The 21,065-nt window shown below is 41.4% G+C and overlaps 1 protein-coding gene across 2 annotated transcripts in view; it reads left to right on the forward strand.

Annotated features, from left to right (window-relative positions):
• The window catches only part of OSBPL10 (oxysterol binding protein like 10), a 268,835-nt gene that overhangs the window by 162,007 nt on the left and 85,763 nt on the right, over positions 1-21,065 (forward strand). For both annotated transcript variants that reach the window (XM_019497986.2, XM_014603229.3), the window contains exon 6: positions 13,641-13,795. In XM_019497986.2, the coding sequence (XP_019353531.1) occupies positions 13,641-13,795 (155 nt within the window). The remainder of the gene's footprint in view (positions 1-13,640; positions 13,796-21,065) is intronic.

A 21,065-nucleotide genomic window follows, 5' to 3' on the forward strand; every position in this document is an offset into this window, starting at 1 on the left:
TTATTTTGAATGAAGATAATATTTTCAAAGATTTCTGTAGAAGGGGAAAAATATTTCACTCAATCTGCTGACAACAGGTCTGAGGGATCTTCTCTTACTGTGAGAACTTGGATACATATGGTTTAAACCCCTTCAACTAGGAAAGAAAATCGGGAGAAACAAACTAAAAAGCTGCTAAAATATTTACAGTTTGTTCCCTGCTAAGAGGAAGCTGGTGAAATTAGATCTTTCTTTTATTATTTTATTTCCTCCTCTGGAGCTCTGTTATACAACACAGCCACCTGAAAGAATCAGTGGCTGAGAGGTTTGTTTACTAGTTTCTCCTGAAAAAGGAATCATGTTCAGTTTCTCTGATAAGATTATCATTTTGGGGGAATCGTTTGAGTAAGCAGTTTTGAGATTCCTCAGAGCAGAATAAAATTTAGCTAATCAAGCTAATTCTAGTGTTTCTAAGTAATCCTTCAGCAAATTCTAAATCAGAGATTGTCCTGAGAGGGTTTTGTTATACCAAGTGCTGGAAGTTTATTTTTCAGCTAACAAGATGATCCAAGTTGTCAGACCTGATATCAGTAGGCAAAAAAAATTCCTACTAGCTCAACAACCATTCTCCACTCCAAGGATGTTTAAAACATTTCATAATCTGATTTGAGCTCAGATGACAGCCTGCTTGGATAGTGTGTGTATAAGTACTACATCAGTAAAAGCAGAATTGGCATGGTCTGGTGTCACCTCATTATTCTTTGCCTAAATTAAAAGAAGACTTTCCTCAAGAATTCTTTATTGCAAGTCTGCCAATCTTCTACATCAGAAGCTGGCAACTGAGGGCATGTGGACTGGATATATCCCACAAAACCATTGGATCAGGTCTGCAGACAGGCAGGGCTTTGCCTGTGGGTACTTTTCCTGTGCTGCTGCAGGGATAAGCAGTGTGTATGGGCGGGTCCTAGCATTGCTTTCCTCTGCCTGCAGGGTGGGGTGTTCTGGTCCACAGCCAGGAAAGGTTACCTACCTCTGTGTAACAGTCAAGGGTGAAATTGGACAAACCTGTTTTACTGCTTCCTGCCTCAAAACTAACAAAGTTCAGTAGAGAGACAACCTAGTTACCTAGGCTAGGGATACAAGTTGCATATAAACCGATTTAAGTGATCAGAAACTGGTTTAAACTTGTAACAGAACAGAAGTCCAATGGACATTAAAACAGTTTTAAAATGGCTCAAACCGGTTTAAGATAAACCTGGTTGAATGTAGTATCAGACTTAACTGATTGAGATCAAACTGGTTTATGGAACTTCTGTCCCAGACCCCTTCCTGGTTCAAGTTAAATCACAGTCCCCCAACATCCCAGGATGCTTTGCACCCCTGGGCTGGGCTGTGCTGTCTGCTCCAGAGAACAGGGCTGGACTGGGGGGAGGGGAAATGCTGACAGGGGCAGCAGCCCCTATCATGGTGTCTGGGGAAGCACAAGCCTCTTCCCTGTGGAGGGCACTGCTCTGCAGGTGGGAGTGGGGTGGGCAGAGCTGCCACAGCTTGTGCATAGCAAGTGGCAGCAGGGCTTGGAGGGGTAGCTAAGTTGAATTTTGGGGTGGCCATAGGCCCCCAAACCCTGTCTGCCCTGCTCCCACCTGCAGCGCAACCTCCACACCAGGTGGAGGCTTGTACTCCCCAGGACATCATGACAGGGGCTGCTGCCCTTGTTAGGGTCCCCTCCCCCACCTGCTGCTCCAGCGGTGGGGGTGTGGCCAGACACCGGCCGGTTCTCCCCCCCCCCGGGAGAACTCTGGCTGGTGTCTGCCTGGCTGGGGACAAGTGACGGAGGCAGTGGCTGGGGCTGGCAGACCCCAGCTGTGGTCTGCTGGTGGGAGAGGAGAGGGTGAGGGAATAAAAACCCCCTTCGCCTTAGGGGGCCATGCCTGCTGGTGTCTGACCATGACTCTGCCTCTGCCACTGGGGCAGCGTGGGGGTGGGGCGACCCTGACAAGGACTGCTTACACCCCAGCCAGGCAAACGGCAGCTGTGGTCCCCTGGTGGGAGAGGGGGAGGGAAGGGGGAATAAACCCCCTCCTTGCCTCCTTCACCTTAAGGGGCCATGCTGGGCTGACATCTGGCTGGGAACTAGGGTCTGGCAACATTCCCCTTCTCCCTCCACCCCCCAAAAGCCTGGCAAGGGCTGCTTTGCTTCCCTTTCAGGTACCCTGGCTGGTGTTCCTGCAGGCCAGGCTGGGGGTTTAAATCCCTCCCCAGTCATACTCAAGATGCCGGAGCCTGGCCATGTCCTCTCCACCTCCAGCTCAGCTTCCCTCCAGCCTTCTGGCCAGTGTGGAAGGGAAGAAAGGGTTTGTTCTAGTGCCTGCTTTCTTCTGGCCTGAGCCAATGCAAGCATGTGGCTGCATTTCCAGAGTCAAAAGTGAATGTCTATTTACTTACTTGTCAGTTCAATCTATGCAGGTTAGGCTAACCTGAAAAGATTAAATCAAGTCAGGCTTTTTGAATGTCTGTACTTAGCCCTACAGAATGAGAATTGGATTTACAAATGTCCATTGTGCATTTGCCTTTCTTCCCTGCATGGAGTTCATATTGTAGAGAGAGAGAGAAAGAAGAGCTAGAAAAATAAATTGGATGTATGGGTTAAACTACATAGCTGTCTTCTCATCCTCGTTGCCTGTTGTTGATCCAGGAGGGAATATTCTTTTTTGCTGTATGCCATGCATCTGCACTGTTATTCCAGGCTTTTAAAGCAAGACTTTTGCTGCACTTGGACTTTCAGTGGTTGAATTTGGCCTGTCATCACAAAGATTAACAGTTTGGCAATGGTAGGTATCATAAATATTTTAGAGAGAGGGTCTTGCTCTTAAATTCTATATTTTTCTATATAACTCTTTGATGTTGAGTCTGTTACCAAGAGCCAAAATTAAATCATGGATCTTTGCAAGTCCCAATTGCGTACCTTTCTTAGGACTGCACTCCCTCATATCTATAGCATAAGTCTCATACTACTACTATTATACCATGTAGATGGATGTAAAAATTATTTTGCTATCAAAGGGTACAGGTTACTTACATAATTGTGCTCACACTAGCTATCTAGGTTGGTCAGTCGGTCGCACAAGCTCTTGTGGGCTGAAACTTACTTCCCTTCTGGTTGCCAAATGAGCCTGCTACATAAAGTCTTGACTTTAGTGCAAAAAAGCGATCTTAATGTTACAGTTTAAAATGACTTCCAACTGTTTTTATGTACTGGTTTTGTTTTCCTCCTAAATAGACTTTGCTAAATGAGAGAGGGAAGGAAATTATGTTCTCCTCTTTATCTGTGGGCATGTCTACATGAGACACTTCACTGTGCAGCAGAATAATTTGCTGCGCAGTAGAGCATCACCATTTACAAGTGAGTGGCAATTAGGGTGCAGTAGACTAATTTACTGTGCTGCCATATAGTCCTGTCAGATGCAAGTGGTATCTGGTAACAGTAAATTACAGTGCCTAAATGTATATGTAGATGGGATTGGTTTAGTCTGGCTCAAATTGAGCCATAGTATATTGAGTCACATGAATTGCACGTGTAGATGTGCCCTGCCCTGTATGTTTTCTGTAAGTAAAGAATCCACCAATTGGGAGAAAAATACCTTCCTTGTATCAAATGTAACCACTTCATGGAAAATACATAATCTATTTTGCATTAGTTATCATAGATGTAACAGAATTGTGTTGGGTTTAGAGTGCCACTTTGTGGTACCCATTTTGGCAGATGGGTGCAGTTGAGGCTGAGGATAATTTTGGAGGCATGGTAAGGTGTGCAGAACTTTTTCTCAGCAGGTCTCATTACTGACCATCTTTCATCACAAAAAAGAAAATGTGATTTTTATAGGATGGGCAAAGGGCTGATGATTTTTGTGTAATATTTTGTGCCAAAGAAGTCTTAATTTAAAAAAAAAAAAAAAAAAAAGGTGCTTCAGTAGCTAAGCTGAGGAGAGGTGAAAATACTCGGTTAAATTCCTTTCAGCCTTCCAGAAAGATGTCAATTCTTAAGCATAAAATCAATTGCCTTTTTAACTTACCAGATTCCATGTAGTCAGCCATATTTTCCCTTAAATACATTAGTACTTGACTTTATGACCTTATCTAAAAATCAATAATACTTATTTACTGTTCTTTCTGTAAAATAATTCAACTTTCCTTACACATTTCTGATAATCTGCATTCCCTACAGAGGGAAGTAAAACCAGTCCTTCGCCCCTAACCTGAAAAAGAGAGAAGTAGTTTACTTCTTGTAGCTGTTGCTGCTGACTTCAACTTCTGTGGAGTTTACAAGGCAGCAGGATTCTATTACCTTGTTCCTCAGCAAATACATTTTTGAAAATATTATTCTGTTGTATGCTTGTGGGAGCAGAGGGCAGATTCCAGATCTAACTCTGGGTCTATCATAGATGCCCACTGAATCTGAACTGCTAAGGGTCAGTTGCTAATTGTATTATTGTCAGTTTCATAAATATGCTGTTTTATCTACATACACAGACATCTGCACTATATCAGTATACACTTATGTTTTCATTATCCAAAGTTTGTTTAAAAAAAAAAGTAAAAGATAAGTTTTAGGTGTCAATGGGATTTTTTTTAAGACCAATTAGTTACCTAGCATATCAGGCTCCTATACTGCTCCACACAGAATAAATTAAAGAAATGCTCTTAACCTGACCTTCCTATAGTTAGTTTTGGTGTTTCCACTGCTCCTGCTCCCCCCGCATCTTGCAGCCCCTCATGATTGCCACATATGCCTGTAGATCCCCAGATAATCATTTATTTTATTAACACTGAGAAACACAAATGCACAGTATGTCTCTGGTGCTGAGTTTCACTTGTGTACAGAGGCACTGCTGCATCCTGATGGCTTCTCATTGGGCCTCTGTCTGGTAAGTAGAAGCATAATTCTGGATATTCTCTGTAGGGGCTCTCAGTACACAAACTTGCACACTTAAATTCTATATGAAGTACAAAGCAAACTTTGGTAGTATAATCTAGCTGTTGGCAGTCTCTACAAAGCTTGTCTTTGCTTCAGCAAGTGTCCCAACAGTTCAGTCCAGTCTTCTCGATACAAAGTCCTACAGTCTCATCTAAAGGGACTTTGGCTTTCATTGTTAAACCCACACTGTCCCCTACCTGTGTCGTTTGGTTACTTCACACTGATGTAACACATGCCAAGTACAATTTTAGTGCTGATAATGATTAAATGTATGGTTGCTTAAAGGAAAATTAATGTAACACAATGTTCATAACTTTTACCACAAAGTAATGTTGAATGAGGGAATTACAATATGCAGATGAATGCAAGTGATGGTTGTTAGTCCTCCGAACTTCCCTCTGTTGGAAGGGGCGGGTAATTAATCTCGTCCAGGCTAATGAGTCTGGCCAGTGCTGGTGAATGGTCTGATAAATAAACACTAACTCCAATTAAAGTTTGAACAATATGGTATATTAATACCAGCAGCATCAACAACAAGAAGCTATTAACCAAATACAGTATACTCCAGCCAATACAACAAATGCAAGATCAAAATACACCTCCAATGAACCAACAAAATACAGCAAGAAACAAGAGGCAACAGAGAGCATTTACATGCTTTCCCCCCCCTCCCCCTTTGCAGCAGCGATAGCCCAGGTGCTTACCAGGCACACACAGGAAGGAGATCTTGGCCTCCCTGGCCCTCACTCCCTCTCTCAATCTCAGCGAGTTGTCACTCACACTGGGTCGTCACAGGCTGTTGGCCTCCCAGGCCCTCCAGCCTCAGACGCGCCAGTCATGCAACCACCCTCGCCAAGCACGCTCACGGTCCTGGGTGCAACCGACTGATGATCCCTGCCACACACACTGATGCAATGATGGTGGCACACCCCATGACAACACTGCACACTAGTCAAACTTCCAGAGAATGCTAATCTGTCTGATCAGTACTCTTTTATACACTCAACGTCACATCATTCCTGTCAGTCACTGACAAACCAATTGCATGCCTGTGCACACGTTATTGCTGTATTGCACACTGCACCTCACCATTGCACACGACACTCTACCTGTCAGTCTCACTCAGATGTACTCGTTTCACCTCTCATTCTTTCCTGCCAGAATGTGGGTGCTGCTGAGCATACTCAGTAATGAAAAGTAGGTCATCACTTCATTTAAGGTTTCAAGAGTTCAGCCTTTCCAGAAACCTCTGGGTCTGAACTCCACTGCAAACAACTCAAAACAGGGAACAATTTGGGGAACTTGTCCCTTACAGTAATGCATTTTCTAGACTTTCTGTAAAGTTTCTGAAACACAGCAAAAGAACATTAACAATTGGGAAGTTATCCTTCTGTAAGCCTACTGAAACAGGGTAGAACTGAACTTTTAGCCTCACTAAAAGAACTGCTGCTTATTAGCTCTCAGAAGACTTTGGTTTCTTCTGGGGAGCAGAATGAGGTACCGGATCAGTGGCGCTAAACCTTGTAGAGCAGCAGGCTGGATTCTTGTGACCTGGCTGCACCATTGGCCACTACTCCACTCTGGTAGAGGAAGGGGGAACGGAAGTGCCTTTTTCTGTCTGGGGAAGGCAAGGAGAGGAGAGGGAAAGAGCAGGGAGGGCTGTGGAGGGAATCGGCGACATAGACAGGGAAGAGGATGTACCTAGCCTAGCTGCTTGCTTCTAATCTCCCATGCTGCAGATCAGATCCAGTTACTTTGGGGGGCTGGATCCAGCCCGTGAGTCATAGGTTGAACGCCGCCAAGCTTAGCTCCTGATGAGGAAGACCAGCTTCAGTTTTCAAGGAGAGATACAGATAGGGGCATCTTTTCACTCCAAAACAGGATTTGGGAGATTTAAAAAAATGAAATTGGGGCTCTGACATGTCACAGGTGAATGTCTGAACTGAATATAAAATTTCTGAAAACTGTCTGTAGTATATCACTCTCACTTACAAACTATTTCATTTAGCTTTCTAAGGTATTATGAGTAATGACTGCAGCCTTATTTGAAGGGGTAGGCCAAAAATTTCATTTTTGTTTTTGTGGGCTGTTGTATTTCCCATTGCTTTGTAAAATGGTCAGATTGCAAGCAGATGGAGTACAACAGAATTATTTTTCTGGTCTGAAGTGATGTTTAGAAAACAGGTGTGCTTTGCCCTCAGGACCTTGGCTGAAGGCATCTTAGTATTGCTGGTTGTGTAGGCCTTACCAGCAACTTAAAATATTGATTAAGCTGACAAGTGTTGTTTTTCCTCAATGGCGGTGATGGTGGTTGCCCTTGGGACAAACAGAAATGCATTCTTACATATTTCACATAGCTTCTAATTCTGTTACAGAGTTTAAGACCTATGAAAAAGAGTGAGGAACAGATGGTAAGCTCTGGCTTCCATAACAGATGTCCGTGTCAAAAGAAAAAAAGGGAATTAAAGTAATACCTATTAATTATTTGTTATATAGATAGGAAATAAAATACCTGTAATATAATGTTATGTATGTATTTGTGTAGCCAACTTTTGTTCTGCCTTTCTGAATTTAAACTACAGGTGAGGTGTCCTTGAAATTGCATTTTCTCTAATGTTAATTTGATTAACACCCCCCCCCCAACAAACGGTTTTTAAATTGAATGCCGCCACCCCCCCCCACCTCGAAACCTCCTAAATCTTTTCATATTAATAACAGGACTGCAGCATGCATGCATGCATGCATTTAAGGGACATGAGAGGATAGATGGTCCAAGGGAATAACTAACTGATATACTTTTTTTGTCCCATTTTTGAAAAGGTTGGACAATTCCGTCTTTATTGTTCTATAATAGAACAAGGAGGCCAATAATAATACAACATTGATTTGTTCATTTTGCAAGGGCAACTTTGAGTGTACGTTTGCAGAATTGTCAGCTAATAAAGAACAGGAGATATGGATGAATCTTACATACATGAAATCTTTTGAGGCTGTACAAATTTTATTAAACTTTGTGTTTTAAACAGATTGTCAGTTTTACTCCAGCTTGGTCAAGTTGCCCTGGTTCATAGCATTCTTGCTGTTTTAGATCTGTACCACTTACCAGAAATAACTATATGGGATCTTCTTTATAAAGGAAGACTTGCTTCTACTTTTGCAATAATTTCTTCAAAATAACATGACACATTTTTTAGTTAATTTCTCTTTCAGTGTTACCCTTTAATGCTGAAGATAAGTTCCCCTCATCTCTTGCAGAGCTCTTTGGATCTTCCAGGACATTCACCAGAACACATCAGTTCTGCTAGAGCTCATTTTGTTTCTAGAGACAAATTGCTTTGCCTTTACAAGTGAGCAGTGAAAAAATATAGAATGAGGATCAAAAACTTAAGTAGGATCTCCAACAGAATCTAAATCTGAATCCTTCACATCCCTGCAAATCTCATTTTAGGTTCAGACAAGACTCTACTCACTTAAAATGTTTACATCTCTCCTCCCCTCCCTTCCCCACTTTTTCTTCCTTTCCCCCCCTCTCCAAGTCCAGCAGTATAGAAATAACAAAACAGAGTATTAATGAGCCCTTCAGCTAATGGGAATCCTAGAGGGCTGGGAAGTACATCAAGATATTAGCCTAATCTGCTCTTTAAGACATCTAGTGATGGAGATCCCATGACATCCCTTAGAAATGAGCCACAGTGCTTAGTTAGAAAGTTTTTACTAATCTAACCTTAATCTGATTTAAATCTCCTTTTTTGCAGTTTAATTCCATCACTGCTTGCCCTATCGCTGGTGGCATGGATAAGTTTACTGCAAAGAGGAAGATTTTTAAACTATTTTAGATCTCTACCCTCATTCTTCTCTAAACTAAAGAAACCCAGTTCTTTCATTTTTATTTTTATTTATTTATTTTTTTTTCCATTGCGGGTCATGTTTTCTAGACCTCTGAATATTGTTGATTCTGTCCTCTGGCCTCTCTCTAACTGGTATGCCTCTTTCTTGACCAAGTACGGCAGCTGAGACCATGAGTGGATGAATTGTTTCACGTTTCTTACAGGCGATACTCCTATTCATGCATCTCACTTTTTTTGCCACAGTATTCCATTGTTGACTGACATTCACGTCAATCTAGTTATATCCCCTAAATTATTTTCTGCAGAACTACTGCCACTGTGGTCTTTCTCCAATTTTGTATTTTATATTTGGTTATTTTATACTACTTTTTGTTGAATTTTGTCTTACTTATTTCAGGCCTTTTCTTTAAGATATCTAAATAACTTTGAATCTCAATTGCATCCTCCCAATTCACAATCATTTTCAGATTTTAATAAATGTATTCTCTCCTTTCCCTTGTTTAAGTCCTTAATAAAAATATGGAGTAATATTGGACTTGGCAGAGACCCCTTTAAGCAAAATTCCAGGATATATTAGCCATTAATAATTACTTCTTTGAATACAGTTTCCCAACTAGCTGTGTGCTTATGTTATAGTAGTCTCCTATAGTATTCTCCATATTTTTGCTTATTTGCTTAAGGTGCTGTTATGTGGGAGACAGTGTCTCAAAAGCTTTTATATTACAGCTGTGGTTTCAGCTCTGTCCACAGTCCTTGGTTTGTTTAACATGACTTCACCTTGATAAATCAGTGTTGGCTGTTACTTAGCAATTTGGTTGCTTTGTGTTTACGAACCAATTATATTAATTTCTTCCTGGGAATTGAAGTTAGGTTATAGTTTCCTGAGTTCCTTAATCATTCTCCTGTTATAGACTGTTTGTCCTTTTTCATTCTTCTGTAACTTCTTAATCTTCCTTGAGGTCTCTAAAGATAATGGTTTGATTGTTTGAGATGGCTTCAACCAGTTCCTGAAGTACTCTAGGATGAAGTTCTTCCGGCTAGAGTTCTTGCCTCCTTATGACTGATAATATTTTTTTTATCTCATCATAGCCATTTAGAGATGACTGATGCAAAAAAAAAAGGTTTAATAACACTTCAACCTTTTTTTCAATTAATGCACAACATGCTTTCTAATGTCTCTTGCTAGTTGTATTTTAGTCTCTGCTTTTGCCGTTAGTTTTTGCTTTTTCTTGCTCTTGCTGTACCTTTTATGCCCGTGGTTAGTGATTTTTTTTTTTTTTTACCTAGTTTCTACTTGTATAACAATGCCTTGAGGTCACTGACATGGTTTAGCCAAATTAGTCTCTTATTGCTTCTTTATTCCCTTTTCCATTGGGATAGATTGCTTATGACCTAAATATTTTTGTTTAGTTAAATAACTGTCAATCCCCATGCACTGCTTTCTGTCTTGTACTTGCTCTCAATGGGATATATCCAGCCAATTTTATGTTTATTGAAGTCCATTGTCCTTATTTTTGTTGTTCTCTTTCCTTCCCTCCCTAAGAATTATGAACCCATGTCATGGTCACTGGGTGTGTCTATATGAGACTTTAAATGCACAGTAGTGTGTTGTATCAAAAACAGTGCTAATATGCTACTGCGCAGTAGTATTAGCTACCATATGGTAGCATCACTAAAAAGATGATGTGTGCTGGCACTACTGCCCAGTAGCACTGGTTACTGCACATTGATTTAGTACTTGGTTATAGAAGTGCTAAATTTTAATGTGCAGTAACTACGGCGCATTAATGAACATGTAGACATGCCCACTGTCACCTACCTTGCTTTCCACCATTTAACATTTTCCCCTGTTCCTCTTTGTTGCTCAGATGCTAGAAGACACACCCTCCCTGTTAGTAGATTTCTCTATCTCTTTTATTTAAGTCACTATAGCATTCTAGAAACTTCAGCAGAGTTCTGCCATATTAGTATATTCATGCATATCTAGTTAGTTCATGTTCCATATTGCCACAAAGTTCTGTGTTTTGGCTGATTCTGTTTATCAAAAACAAAGAAAGCCCCATTTACTTGATCTTCTTGGTTCTTATGGTCTGCAGTGAATCCCCAGCATTAGATCTCTTCTTTTATTTTATCTTTACTTAGAGGCTTTCAGTAGAGCTGCCTCCTACCACATTTTGGATGTCAGAGCAAGTGTATATATCCTTTCTTTTGCCTGTCTTTTTCTGAACAAGGTGGTATTTCTTATCAGCATTCCAGTTATGGGAATTTATTTCAATATTTTTGTTATAGAAATTTCGTACATAACTTTAATTATGATTTAAACTTATTTTCTCCTGGTTTATTCCCTATACTACTTGCTAGTTGTGATATTGTATAGTTAGAATAAAAAATAAGTTTTCTATACTTAAGCTTACAGATCTTTCAAAATTAGTTCATACTTAATATAACTATTGAGGCCTCCTGGGTTTCCTTGTACAGCTGGTGACCTCAGAAGCTCATGGTGAGCAAGGAGATCTGCGAGTCTTTGTGATGTCATTAATTGTTGCAGGGAAAGCATGAAACGTTCCTGGCCTTGTTTCTCGAGTAAGTGAAGGAGAAACCACTTTTTCATAATTTGTATCAAATTTTACTGTACACTGTGCTCCTGGTAATTAAGTATGGGTGCATACTTGGTTATATATGAAAGCTGCTATCGTGTTTGCTTTTACAGTCAAATGATACTGTTCTTTGACAACCTTTTAGAAAACTGAACTCTTCTACCTCCCAAAGCAATAGAAAAGAGCCCCTTGTTTTGAGTATATTGTATAATTGGGTCCATATGAACCATTATATTAACACTGATGGCTAGAAAATGGTATTTAGAGGTTTGGTTTTGGGAACTGTCTTAAAGTAGATATGCATTAGAGTAATGGTCCAGGGCAACAGCAAGGGTTAATTGTGTCACAAAACAGGCTTTTTAGAAATCAGTTTCCTCAAGGCCTGCTGTATCTGATGCAGGCGAGCAGCGAACAGACACAAAAGCTGGGAATTTGAAGACAAGTTCCACACTGTTCCATAACATGAGATAAGGTGGCACCGGGTCACAGTGCCCAAGTGCAAAGCCCTTGGGATTTCCAGTTTTGGGTAAATAGACAAAATTAGAAGGACACTGGTAAAGCCCAAATTAGGATGTGTGCATGTGATGGGTTTGTGAAATAAAGGAATATGCTGATAGGATAAAACATGGATAGTATGATGACCACAGAGAGACCAATCAGCGATGGCCAGAGAAGAGTCATCACAGAGGGGAAAAGAATACAAAAAGAAGGGATTTAAGAGCAGCAAAGGGTCCCTGAGAGGGGAACCCGAGGCCATCGTGGACAGAGGGCATACTACTAGCCCGTCATAATCCGCTCCACTGTGGGGGAGGGGAGGAGGGAACTTGGCCTCCAACCTCCAGGCTGCTGACATCTGACATTCAAGAGAGAACCTCAGAGTGAAGCTCATGTACTGGCCAGCTGTACCTTGACTCTGCAGCTCTAGGACTGGTAGATACAGAATTGTTTGCATCATTGTTATCTGCTGTCACTTGGTATCAATAACATTTGTCTATTATCGAATGGAAAAGTCGTGATCAGTCTGAGGGTTTTGGGTCCACTCAGAACAAGGTATCTGGGTCATAAATCCATCCAGCAAACTCAACTATTTTGTGTAGTGAAGAGAAAAAAAGTAAGCCTTTGAATTTATGATGGCGATAATTTGGAGGCAATCTTTAACAGTATCGAAGCAGTATAGAATCATGGAAGAAGGAGGCAGGAAGGAACCTCATGAAGTCATCTAATTTAACTCTGTGCACAAGACCTAGATCTTTGCCTGAACCATTTCCTTAAAGTCTTTGTCTAAACTGCTATTAACAACTTAAAAGGATGGGGATCCTAGAGCCTTAAGTAGTCTGCTCCAGTATGTAACCGTGTGCACAGTGAGAGGAGCCAGCCTAAACCTTTGCCTCAATATAAGGATGTTATTGCAATATAAGACAGTTAGTTTTTGTCCTGAGCGGTGGTGAAAACAATACACCTCACCATGCCAGGGGAGGGTAAGTTGCAGCAGAGATGTCCTCTTGTTATTTTTCCACTCTGGCCAGGAAACTCTTATCCCTATAATATTCGCTTGAGCCAGAACACAGTTATCCCAAGAGTTCCAGGTTGATATGGTTTAGGGGCTTGGGTTATGTTTGTCTTTTAATTTGTATCTTTCTAATGCATACTAAATTTAAACAACTGTCTTAAAAAAGAGGTGCTACAATGATTTCCTGACCAATGAAAAAGATCTGTAATAACAGGGTAATATAGTAAAGATATATGTACAAAGAATGGGGAAAAAAGCTGTGGAATACTATCTGAAGTCCTCTCTGATAAAGGCCAGATTCAGTAACTAAAAAATAAGTGCTACCTTTTTTGTAAAGCAGATTCCTATTTACTGTATGTGAAGGACATTTAGAATGTCAGTTTCACAAATATTTACTTTAAAAGATTTTTTTTTAAATTGGAATTGAGATTTTGCGCTTTTTAGGAGAGGATAGATGTATTAAATAGGACAATTTGCTCTCCATAATACATGGTTGAATATAGAAAATAGCTGTTTCAGTCTTGGTAAATCCAGAATATTAGCTGTGGATTTCAGAGAAAATATTTTGCAATGATTTATCTGAGAGGCAGACACCTTTCTGTTTCTGTGGTAAAAATATTGGAGCAGAGAACTGTATATACAGGTATCTGTTCATTGTATTAGAAAAATGAGAGAGATGAACTGATCTAGAACCTGAGTCTTGAGATTTAACTCCAGCTTTCTATTTACAGAAAATATTCTGGGATGGCATGGGCCAAAGTCTCATTCTACTGATGAACTGAAAAATGGTGCCCTCAGCTCCTTATCGTCTGCTAGTGCCAGTTTAACGTGGGCCATAGTACCAACTGCAATGCAAGATGGGCAAGCATTACAGTCGAATAGTGAGGTAAACGCAATTGACCTGTACATGTGATTCTCTTTTTAATTTGGCTTACAACAGCTCTATTTTTCAAGTGTGTTTTCATTCTTGTCTGGTTGTTTAATGGATGCTTTACTCATTCCAACTGTTTTTCAGCTTTCTGAAATTTGCATTATTTTAAATGACTCTAAGTCATGTTAAACAAATAAGATGCATTTGTCAGCATAGTCCATTTTATAATATGTAAATAGGTTTTATACGGCACTTACTGTGTGTTTTTATTGAATCTGCGACATACTGGAGATAAACATACAACCACATGTGGTTCTACTCAGTCTGGAGCTGTTTTGATCCCCAATGGAAGAATTATAACGAGTCCATTAAGAAGGTATCTAATGATACATGGTTGGAGTTGTGGTTGCATATATTTTAACACTTCTTGGAATAATGACTCCTTACTTCATACTGACATAGCACATTATGACAATTCTTTAGTTGTCTGTATCAAGGATGCAGATGATAAAAACTGCCTAACACGGCTTTGTTTCTGAACTGGCAGGACGCAGCAGAACATTTATCAAGGTATTAATGTACATATTGTGTGCTGATAGACATTGCTATAAAGCAGTCATGCTGATGATCAACATATTATCTCTCTTTGAGGAATTTAGCAGCGAGGTCTGCAGTATACCTGCTAGTTCACACAGCGGAGTCTGAGGGTGAATGGTACAATGCCTGGTAATATAATTCCATTGTGATGTTAATATTTGGGTTTCAGTGAAGGAGATAGATAGCTTTGTAAGGGGTGGGGGGTTGTAAATTAATTGCAATGGACAACTTTAAATCAGTTCTGCAGTGCTTGGGTATCTCATCAGGGAGCACTGCAGAGAAGCACACTTCATCTCCTCTGAGCCCACTACCTTTCAGAACAGAGAAGAGTTTTAAGATACTTTTTCTCTGTCTGAATAGTTAGAAGAGATTGTGGGCAAAGCTTACTGTATTACATTGCATCTTGCACCAGCAGGGTAATTGTGCCCCTGGGAGATTCACTTGAGGAGTTTGGTAGTGGAATATCTTTGATCTCTGCATGGGGTTCCATTTTGACATCACAGAGGGATGCACTGAAACAGTGTGCTGTTCAAAGTCTGTTGTAGCAACACCATTAAATTCTGGGACAGCACTGCTGACTTCAGTAAGTCTTTTTGTGATGGAGGTTTTGGTCACTTGCATCTGTCATGTGCTCCACCATGGACAAGTTCCCTTTGCAGAAGCTAGATGCCGGGGGGGCAGGGGGGAAAGCTCGCATGTGGCGGAGAAAGCTCACTGCCACCCACCCCCCCGCACTGCTGTCGCTCCGCATGCCCTCGCTCCGTGTGCAGCATCAGGCCAAAGCCCCCCTGCCCTCAGGTAAGTGGAATTTTTATATAACCATCACCCCACTTACCCCACTCATGCTGGATAACAAAGCTTTTACTGTATTTTTTTTTTTCCTTTAATGAAATATGTAATGATCTGAGACTTGCCCATCAGTGAAGTGTTACTCTCAACCCTGTCATACCACCCTGAATTTAGCATAATGAATTAAAAATGGCTGTTACTGTTAATGTGCAATTTTACCTGAACGTTGTTCACTGCATTTAAGAAGGATTGGAAGAAAGGGGCTGGACTCCAACTTCCGAGGTCCCTTCCAGCCCTAATGTCTATGAAATCTATGAAACATAATTCATATTTCATCCAGCATTGAGGTCAATGGACAGCAGATAAGCATATGATCTAAATTTTCTGCCTTTGGAAGTTGTATAACTTATTCTTTCAAATAAGTAAGCTACATTTCTCTTAGCTTATGCATACAAAAGAAAAAAAAAGAAAAGGTAGGGGGGAGACAAGGTTTTTAAAGAGCACTATTGTGGGAATAATTTTATTGCTCCTAAATAAACTGTAAATTGTTTCATTGGGCTTTTGACATGTTCAGCAAGAGATAAAGTTGGCAAAAATAACTGTCAGTTATATCTCCTGGCATTTGAGTGTGAGCTCCTGCCAATTTTGTCCATAAAGCCTCTTTATGATTCTTTCTTTCCTTACTTTTTTCACTGTCAGTGTGATATAGTCTTTTTTATTTCAGTTGAGAAAATGCCTCAGATGTTAAACTTTTAAGGAAAAATAATTGCATTATTTTCCTCTCCTGTTCATTTTTTTTAACCAGCATAGCCTCTTTATTTTTTTTATTACAGCATCTTCTTTGACAGCTAACTCAACAAAAGTGAATTCTAAGCAGCTGTAGCTTGGAAACAGGTTTGCTGGAGGATAATTGATGATACATGCTGGGCATAAATAGCTTGACCTACAGAGTGTTGAAATTCTAGATTGCAGTTTAAACCTCAGTGGCTTGTCAGTGCCCCAAGTCCCACCTGATTATGCCCAACAGAGTTGATAAGGTGTGGACCCACAACATGGCTAAGGTATCTGATTCCTCTTGCCCATTTTCACATGATAGACTTTACATGACATTCATTCTCCTTGTTCCCCCTGTTTATTTTGATATGTATTTTTAAAAAGTCCTATTGGGTAGGTAGAAATGCTGGTCCCTTTGTCATGCACATTTATCATTCATAAAATGCACGGGTAAAGAGAATACATGAAAGCATGTTTTTGTCCACCTAAGCTCATCTAGGTTCCCATCACAAGTGATGATAGAGATGCTGCCTATGTCAATGCTTGTATTTCAGCAGCTGCCTCTAAAAGGCTTCTGCTCATTGCCTGCTCTGAATGTTTGAGCCAGCATATGCCAAGCACTGTGATCTGGTATGTTATTTGTCAAGCATTTGGTTCTCTTCTGGTTAACTTTTATGCAGTCGTCCTGACTATAGGCTGCATGCCTTAACTCAGGTCCCTGAGGAACAGCTGTTTATGCAGTACGTTGGCTTTACTAGGCACTTGTATATTGTTCCTAGTTTCCATGTATGATCACTTTGCTTTATGTGGTACCTTATTGTTGAATGACCCATGCCACCAGCAGATCCTCAAGTTAGGTTCAAGCATAGCTGATGTGGCTTTTTAGTGTGGCCCAAGTTTTGCCAAAATCGGGGAGGCTGGGGAGCACCATGCTTTATACACTGAGATCTTTGGCTCTGAAAGCCCTCTTTTCTGCATGAGACCTTGAGGTAACAAAGCTTCCAGAAGCACTTTGCAGTCCTCCTCTTTATCTCTGCATTAAGTGATTGATCGGCAGTTACCTTGCTTTCCAAGTAGTGAAAGTCAGAGGTTTCCTTCTGTATTTTTCCTTCTCTGCCATGGTGGTCCCCATGGCACATCAGTCTTTCCATAACTCATTTGTAGGCCCCAGGTGACTTTTGCCTCATCTAGGGCAATAACTGTTTGCTTGTTGCAGCTTGACCTGATTTTTTTTTAACCCCAAAGCCAGTAGTGTCAGCATACTGTAAGTTGCTAGTTGCTGCCTTGAACATGATTTACTGAAAGTGAAGAGCTTGCCATTTTTATATATTACTGTAGTTTAAAGCTTTGATGTGGGTGTGCTGTCATAGGCATTATGGGGGGACAAATGTCAGATGCACAGTGAAGAGGACAGGAGCCTATTATGCAGCTCCGTCTGATACCAGGTGTGATGTCAAAAGAGAAGGTCTGTGTATGATCACTAAAGCATGTGACCTTTCATCCCATCATGAAATCCAACAATCAGGTGGGCATTCTTTCCTGAATTCATTTCTATTCATTCACTTCTATTTTCAGAACCTGAAAACAGGGCCCATTACCAGGTCTGAGGAGCAGTCACCTCTTTAATTTCCACATTGGTGGTGGTTTGCAGTGAGAGCAGCTGCTTTGTTGTATTTTGTAACACTTATTGCTGCTTTTAATTTTTCAAGTATTGTCATTGTCTTTTATTCATATATAGGATATTTTGATAATATTGGCAGTCCCCAGCATTGGAACATCACAAGACAGGCCTCAAACTCATGATGTTAGCCAAAAATCACGTGCACTTAAAAACCAAACAAAAAACCAATTTCCTGCCCCCCTAACTTTTATAACTTCTGATTCTGAAGATGCATTGCAGTCTCACTTTTAGTATTTACTGTGACCAAGATGCTTCTTTTCTTTCCCTCCGTTCCCTCTCCTTCTCTACCTTTTCTCTTTCTTTTCATGGAAGCTGAGATTCTCACATAAATACGTGACTCCAGAAGCTGGGGCATCAGAAAAATATATTTCAGATTTTATAACATCATAAAACTTGGGCACATTGCATGATTTGGCATGAACTGGAGTTTACAGAACTCTTCCTATTTCTCAACAACCGTGAGTAGCTTCCACCTAAAATGGATTGAATACAGTGAAGTGCCTGGAACACTAAACAGAGTTCTGGATCCTCCTCCCTTTTTCAATTTATAGAAAACTCAATTTGCTGTAGGATTTTTATTTTTTGAGTGGGTTAGGGAGGAGCAGGAAGTAGTTTTGTGGAGAAATTCTGTGCTTTTCATGGTAAATTGTCTTCCCAGTCTGGGGCCGTAGCCCCAAGGGGAAAGAAGAGAGTTTTTTGGCTGACGTGGAGCATAATCCATTAGATGTACCAACTAAACAAAATGTGAATCGACCTATAGCTTAAAATAGAACAAGCTATTACGTTGCTACCCTTGAGGAAATCAGCTGACTCAGCTGGTTATGTTATAGAATTTTATTTACAAAAAGAAAGACCCAAGCAACAAAAGCACTCTGTTTTTTATCCTCCCGTGTGATGTAAATACGTAGCATATTGCTTGAATCTGGCTGGCTGCATCTGACTTAGGCTTAAGTCATGAAGACTATCAGCAAAGAAGATTGAAGTTCTATGTGAAACATTCAGTATACCACTGAATTTCATTGTTCAGCAGTAATTTGAAAAGAAAAAGAGGGTAAACATTAGGAGAGACTGCTGAAGAATCCCTTGCAAATGTAAGGCCATAACCTCCATGCCGACTGTTTTCTGGCAGTATTATCAAAATGCTCAGTCTGTTTGCCTGGCGGTAGTGGCCTACTTAACTTCAACTGGTGTATAACTGTTTTAGGAAATATAGTGCCTTAATGCAGATAAAGAATTATGGTAAAGTTTTTCTTCTCAAGGCCAAGCAGCCCTTACATTTAATTATTTGGGCTTGGTTCTTCTTGCCTGAGCCATTTGAGAAGATAGTGGAGTTTTTGATTTAGTGTTGCTGAGGAAAAATAATCTTTCTGTGTCAGAGTACTTCCAGCAGTGCCTTAAGCAATGTGACTAACATCTGACATGTGGGTTGTTCTTGCTTGTGTTTTAGATGTCCATGAAGAGAATGTCAATTGTGAACCATTTTTTAAGATGCTTTGGATTCTTGGCCTACGCTTGATAATATTTTTAGGGATGTGATAAGTTCTGGAGCTGTGAACTTTATTGAGGCTTTTCTTTTTTGACCTGTTAGAATTTTAATATTTGAGAAATATACATCTGGTCTCTTTCATCTGGTAATGTGTTCTATCTAGAGATCTTTCTCTTAGCTTACCAGTGCCTATTTGCTTTCTGTTGTATGCAGTGTTTCTCCAAATACAACGTAGCGCAACTGAAGTACTACCTGAGCTAACCAAAGAGAGATTGAATACTGTGAAAGGGGTATTTTTGTTTGCCTATTTCAGCTGCTGCTGTCAGCTAGGGACAGACATTGCACACAAACCAGTTTAAGTAATCAGAAACTGGTTTAAACCTGTAACAGAACAGACATTCAGTGCACATAAACCAGTCTGAAAATGGCTGAAACTGGTTTGAGATAAACCTGGTTGAATGTGGTATCAGACTTAACTGATTTGGCTGAAACCGGTTTATGCAATGTCTGTCCCAGACCCCTTGCTGGTTTAAGATGAACCAGACTCTCCCAGCATCTCAGTGTGCTCTCTGGGCAGGAGCTCTGCTCTGCTCCAGAGCTGGGCTGGCCCATCCCCTCTGCTCTCTAGCTAGAGTAGGGACAGGACATGGTGAGACACGGGGCAGCATGGCCCCGTCAAGGCAAAGTGGGCAGAGAGGGGATTCATTCTTCCCTCCTTCCGCTCCTCTCTCACCACAGCTGGGGTCTGCCTGTCAGCCGGGGAGCAGAGGGGTGGGGGCTGCGGTGGTGGTTGCTGGGGCTGGCAGACCCCAGCTGAAGGGCAGAAAGGACCAAAAGGGATAGATGGAGAAATTAACCCTTCTCCCTGCCCCCTTCACCTTAATGGTGCCTGTGGCGGGCCAGTAAGGGGTGCTCCTGCGCTGAGCCACCCACCTCACTGCATCCGACCACCTTCCAGGCTCCAAAATGCCAACCTGGGGGTGCCTCGCATCTTACTGACCCCCTTTCTGGAGCACACCTGCTAACCTGGGGGTAGAGCTGCCGCTACACAGGGACGGGCTTGATTCTAGCACTGTGTCCCCTGGGAAACACAGGCCTAGTAGCCCTTGAGGGTACTTGACTCACTTCAAGAACTTGGGATGCTTCCCTCAGTTGGAAGCACAAGTAGTGGTCTCCCTTAGCTGAACCAAGGGGACCCCAAGGCATAATCTAGGCCCAATTCCAATAAGTCTCCCACGCTAGGTACAAAGGAGAACTTTATTGGTTACCAGGAGTAGTGTTGGAATAGGGTACAGAGCTGAGTAGTATCAAAGAAATCCCATAGAGCAAATAGGGTGGCTGGAGTAGCTTTTGATCGTGCATCTGAGTTACTTTAACCTATATATCTAGTTAGAGCTCAGGTAGCTTACTCACAAGGCCAGAGGCAGGTGGAGATTCCCTCTGGAGGCAGGCAGTTCCTTGATCATGAGTTTTGAGAGAGCAAGTTTGAGAAGGTCCAGCTCTTCTCTCTCTCTCTCTGAGTTTTCCTCATGGCTGCTGCTCTTCCTCATGGGCGGTCCTTAACTTATATACCCCTTATGACCTCATTTACCTGGTCCAGTGGAGGCCAGCACCTGTTGGCTGTCAGCCAATCAATTTGAAATGCATCACTGATTGCTGGGCAGACTGGCAGTCTCCAGCCCACCAGGGAGCCAAAGCTCCTCACCCAGGTATGTGATGCCAGTCGCAGGCAGAGGGAGCAGGTTTTCCCCCCCTCCCTCAGGAATGTATCCAGCTCAGGTTACCTAAAGAGAGAGGGTAAGGTGCGTGCCTTCTTCAGGGCCCATACTAACCAAATTATCACAGAGCGGAGTTTTTGGGGAGAAACAGAGGTGGCTTTCTGCCACAGTGCCATGCTGGACAGTTGTCCTGTGGGGCAGGAAATGTCTGTTTTGTGCTGGAGGGACTCCTTCCCCCTC

Source organism: Alligator mississippiensis, chromosome 5 (genome assembly GCF_030867095.1).
Source record: "Alligator mississippiensis isolate rAllMis1 chromosome 5, rAllMis1, whole genome shotgun sequence".
Classification (NCBI taxonomy): domain Eukaryota; kingdom Metazoa; phylum Chordata; order Crocodylia; family Alligatoridae; genus Alligator; species Alligator mississippiensis.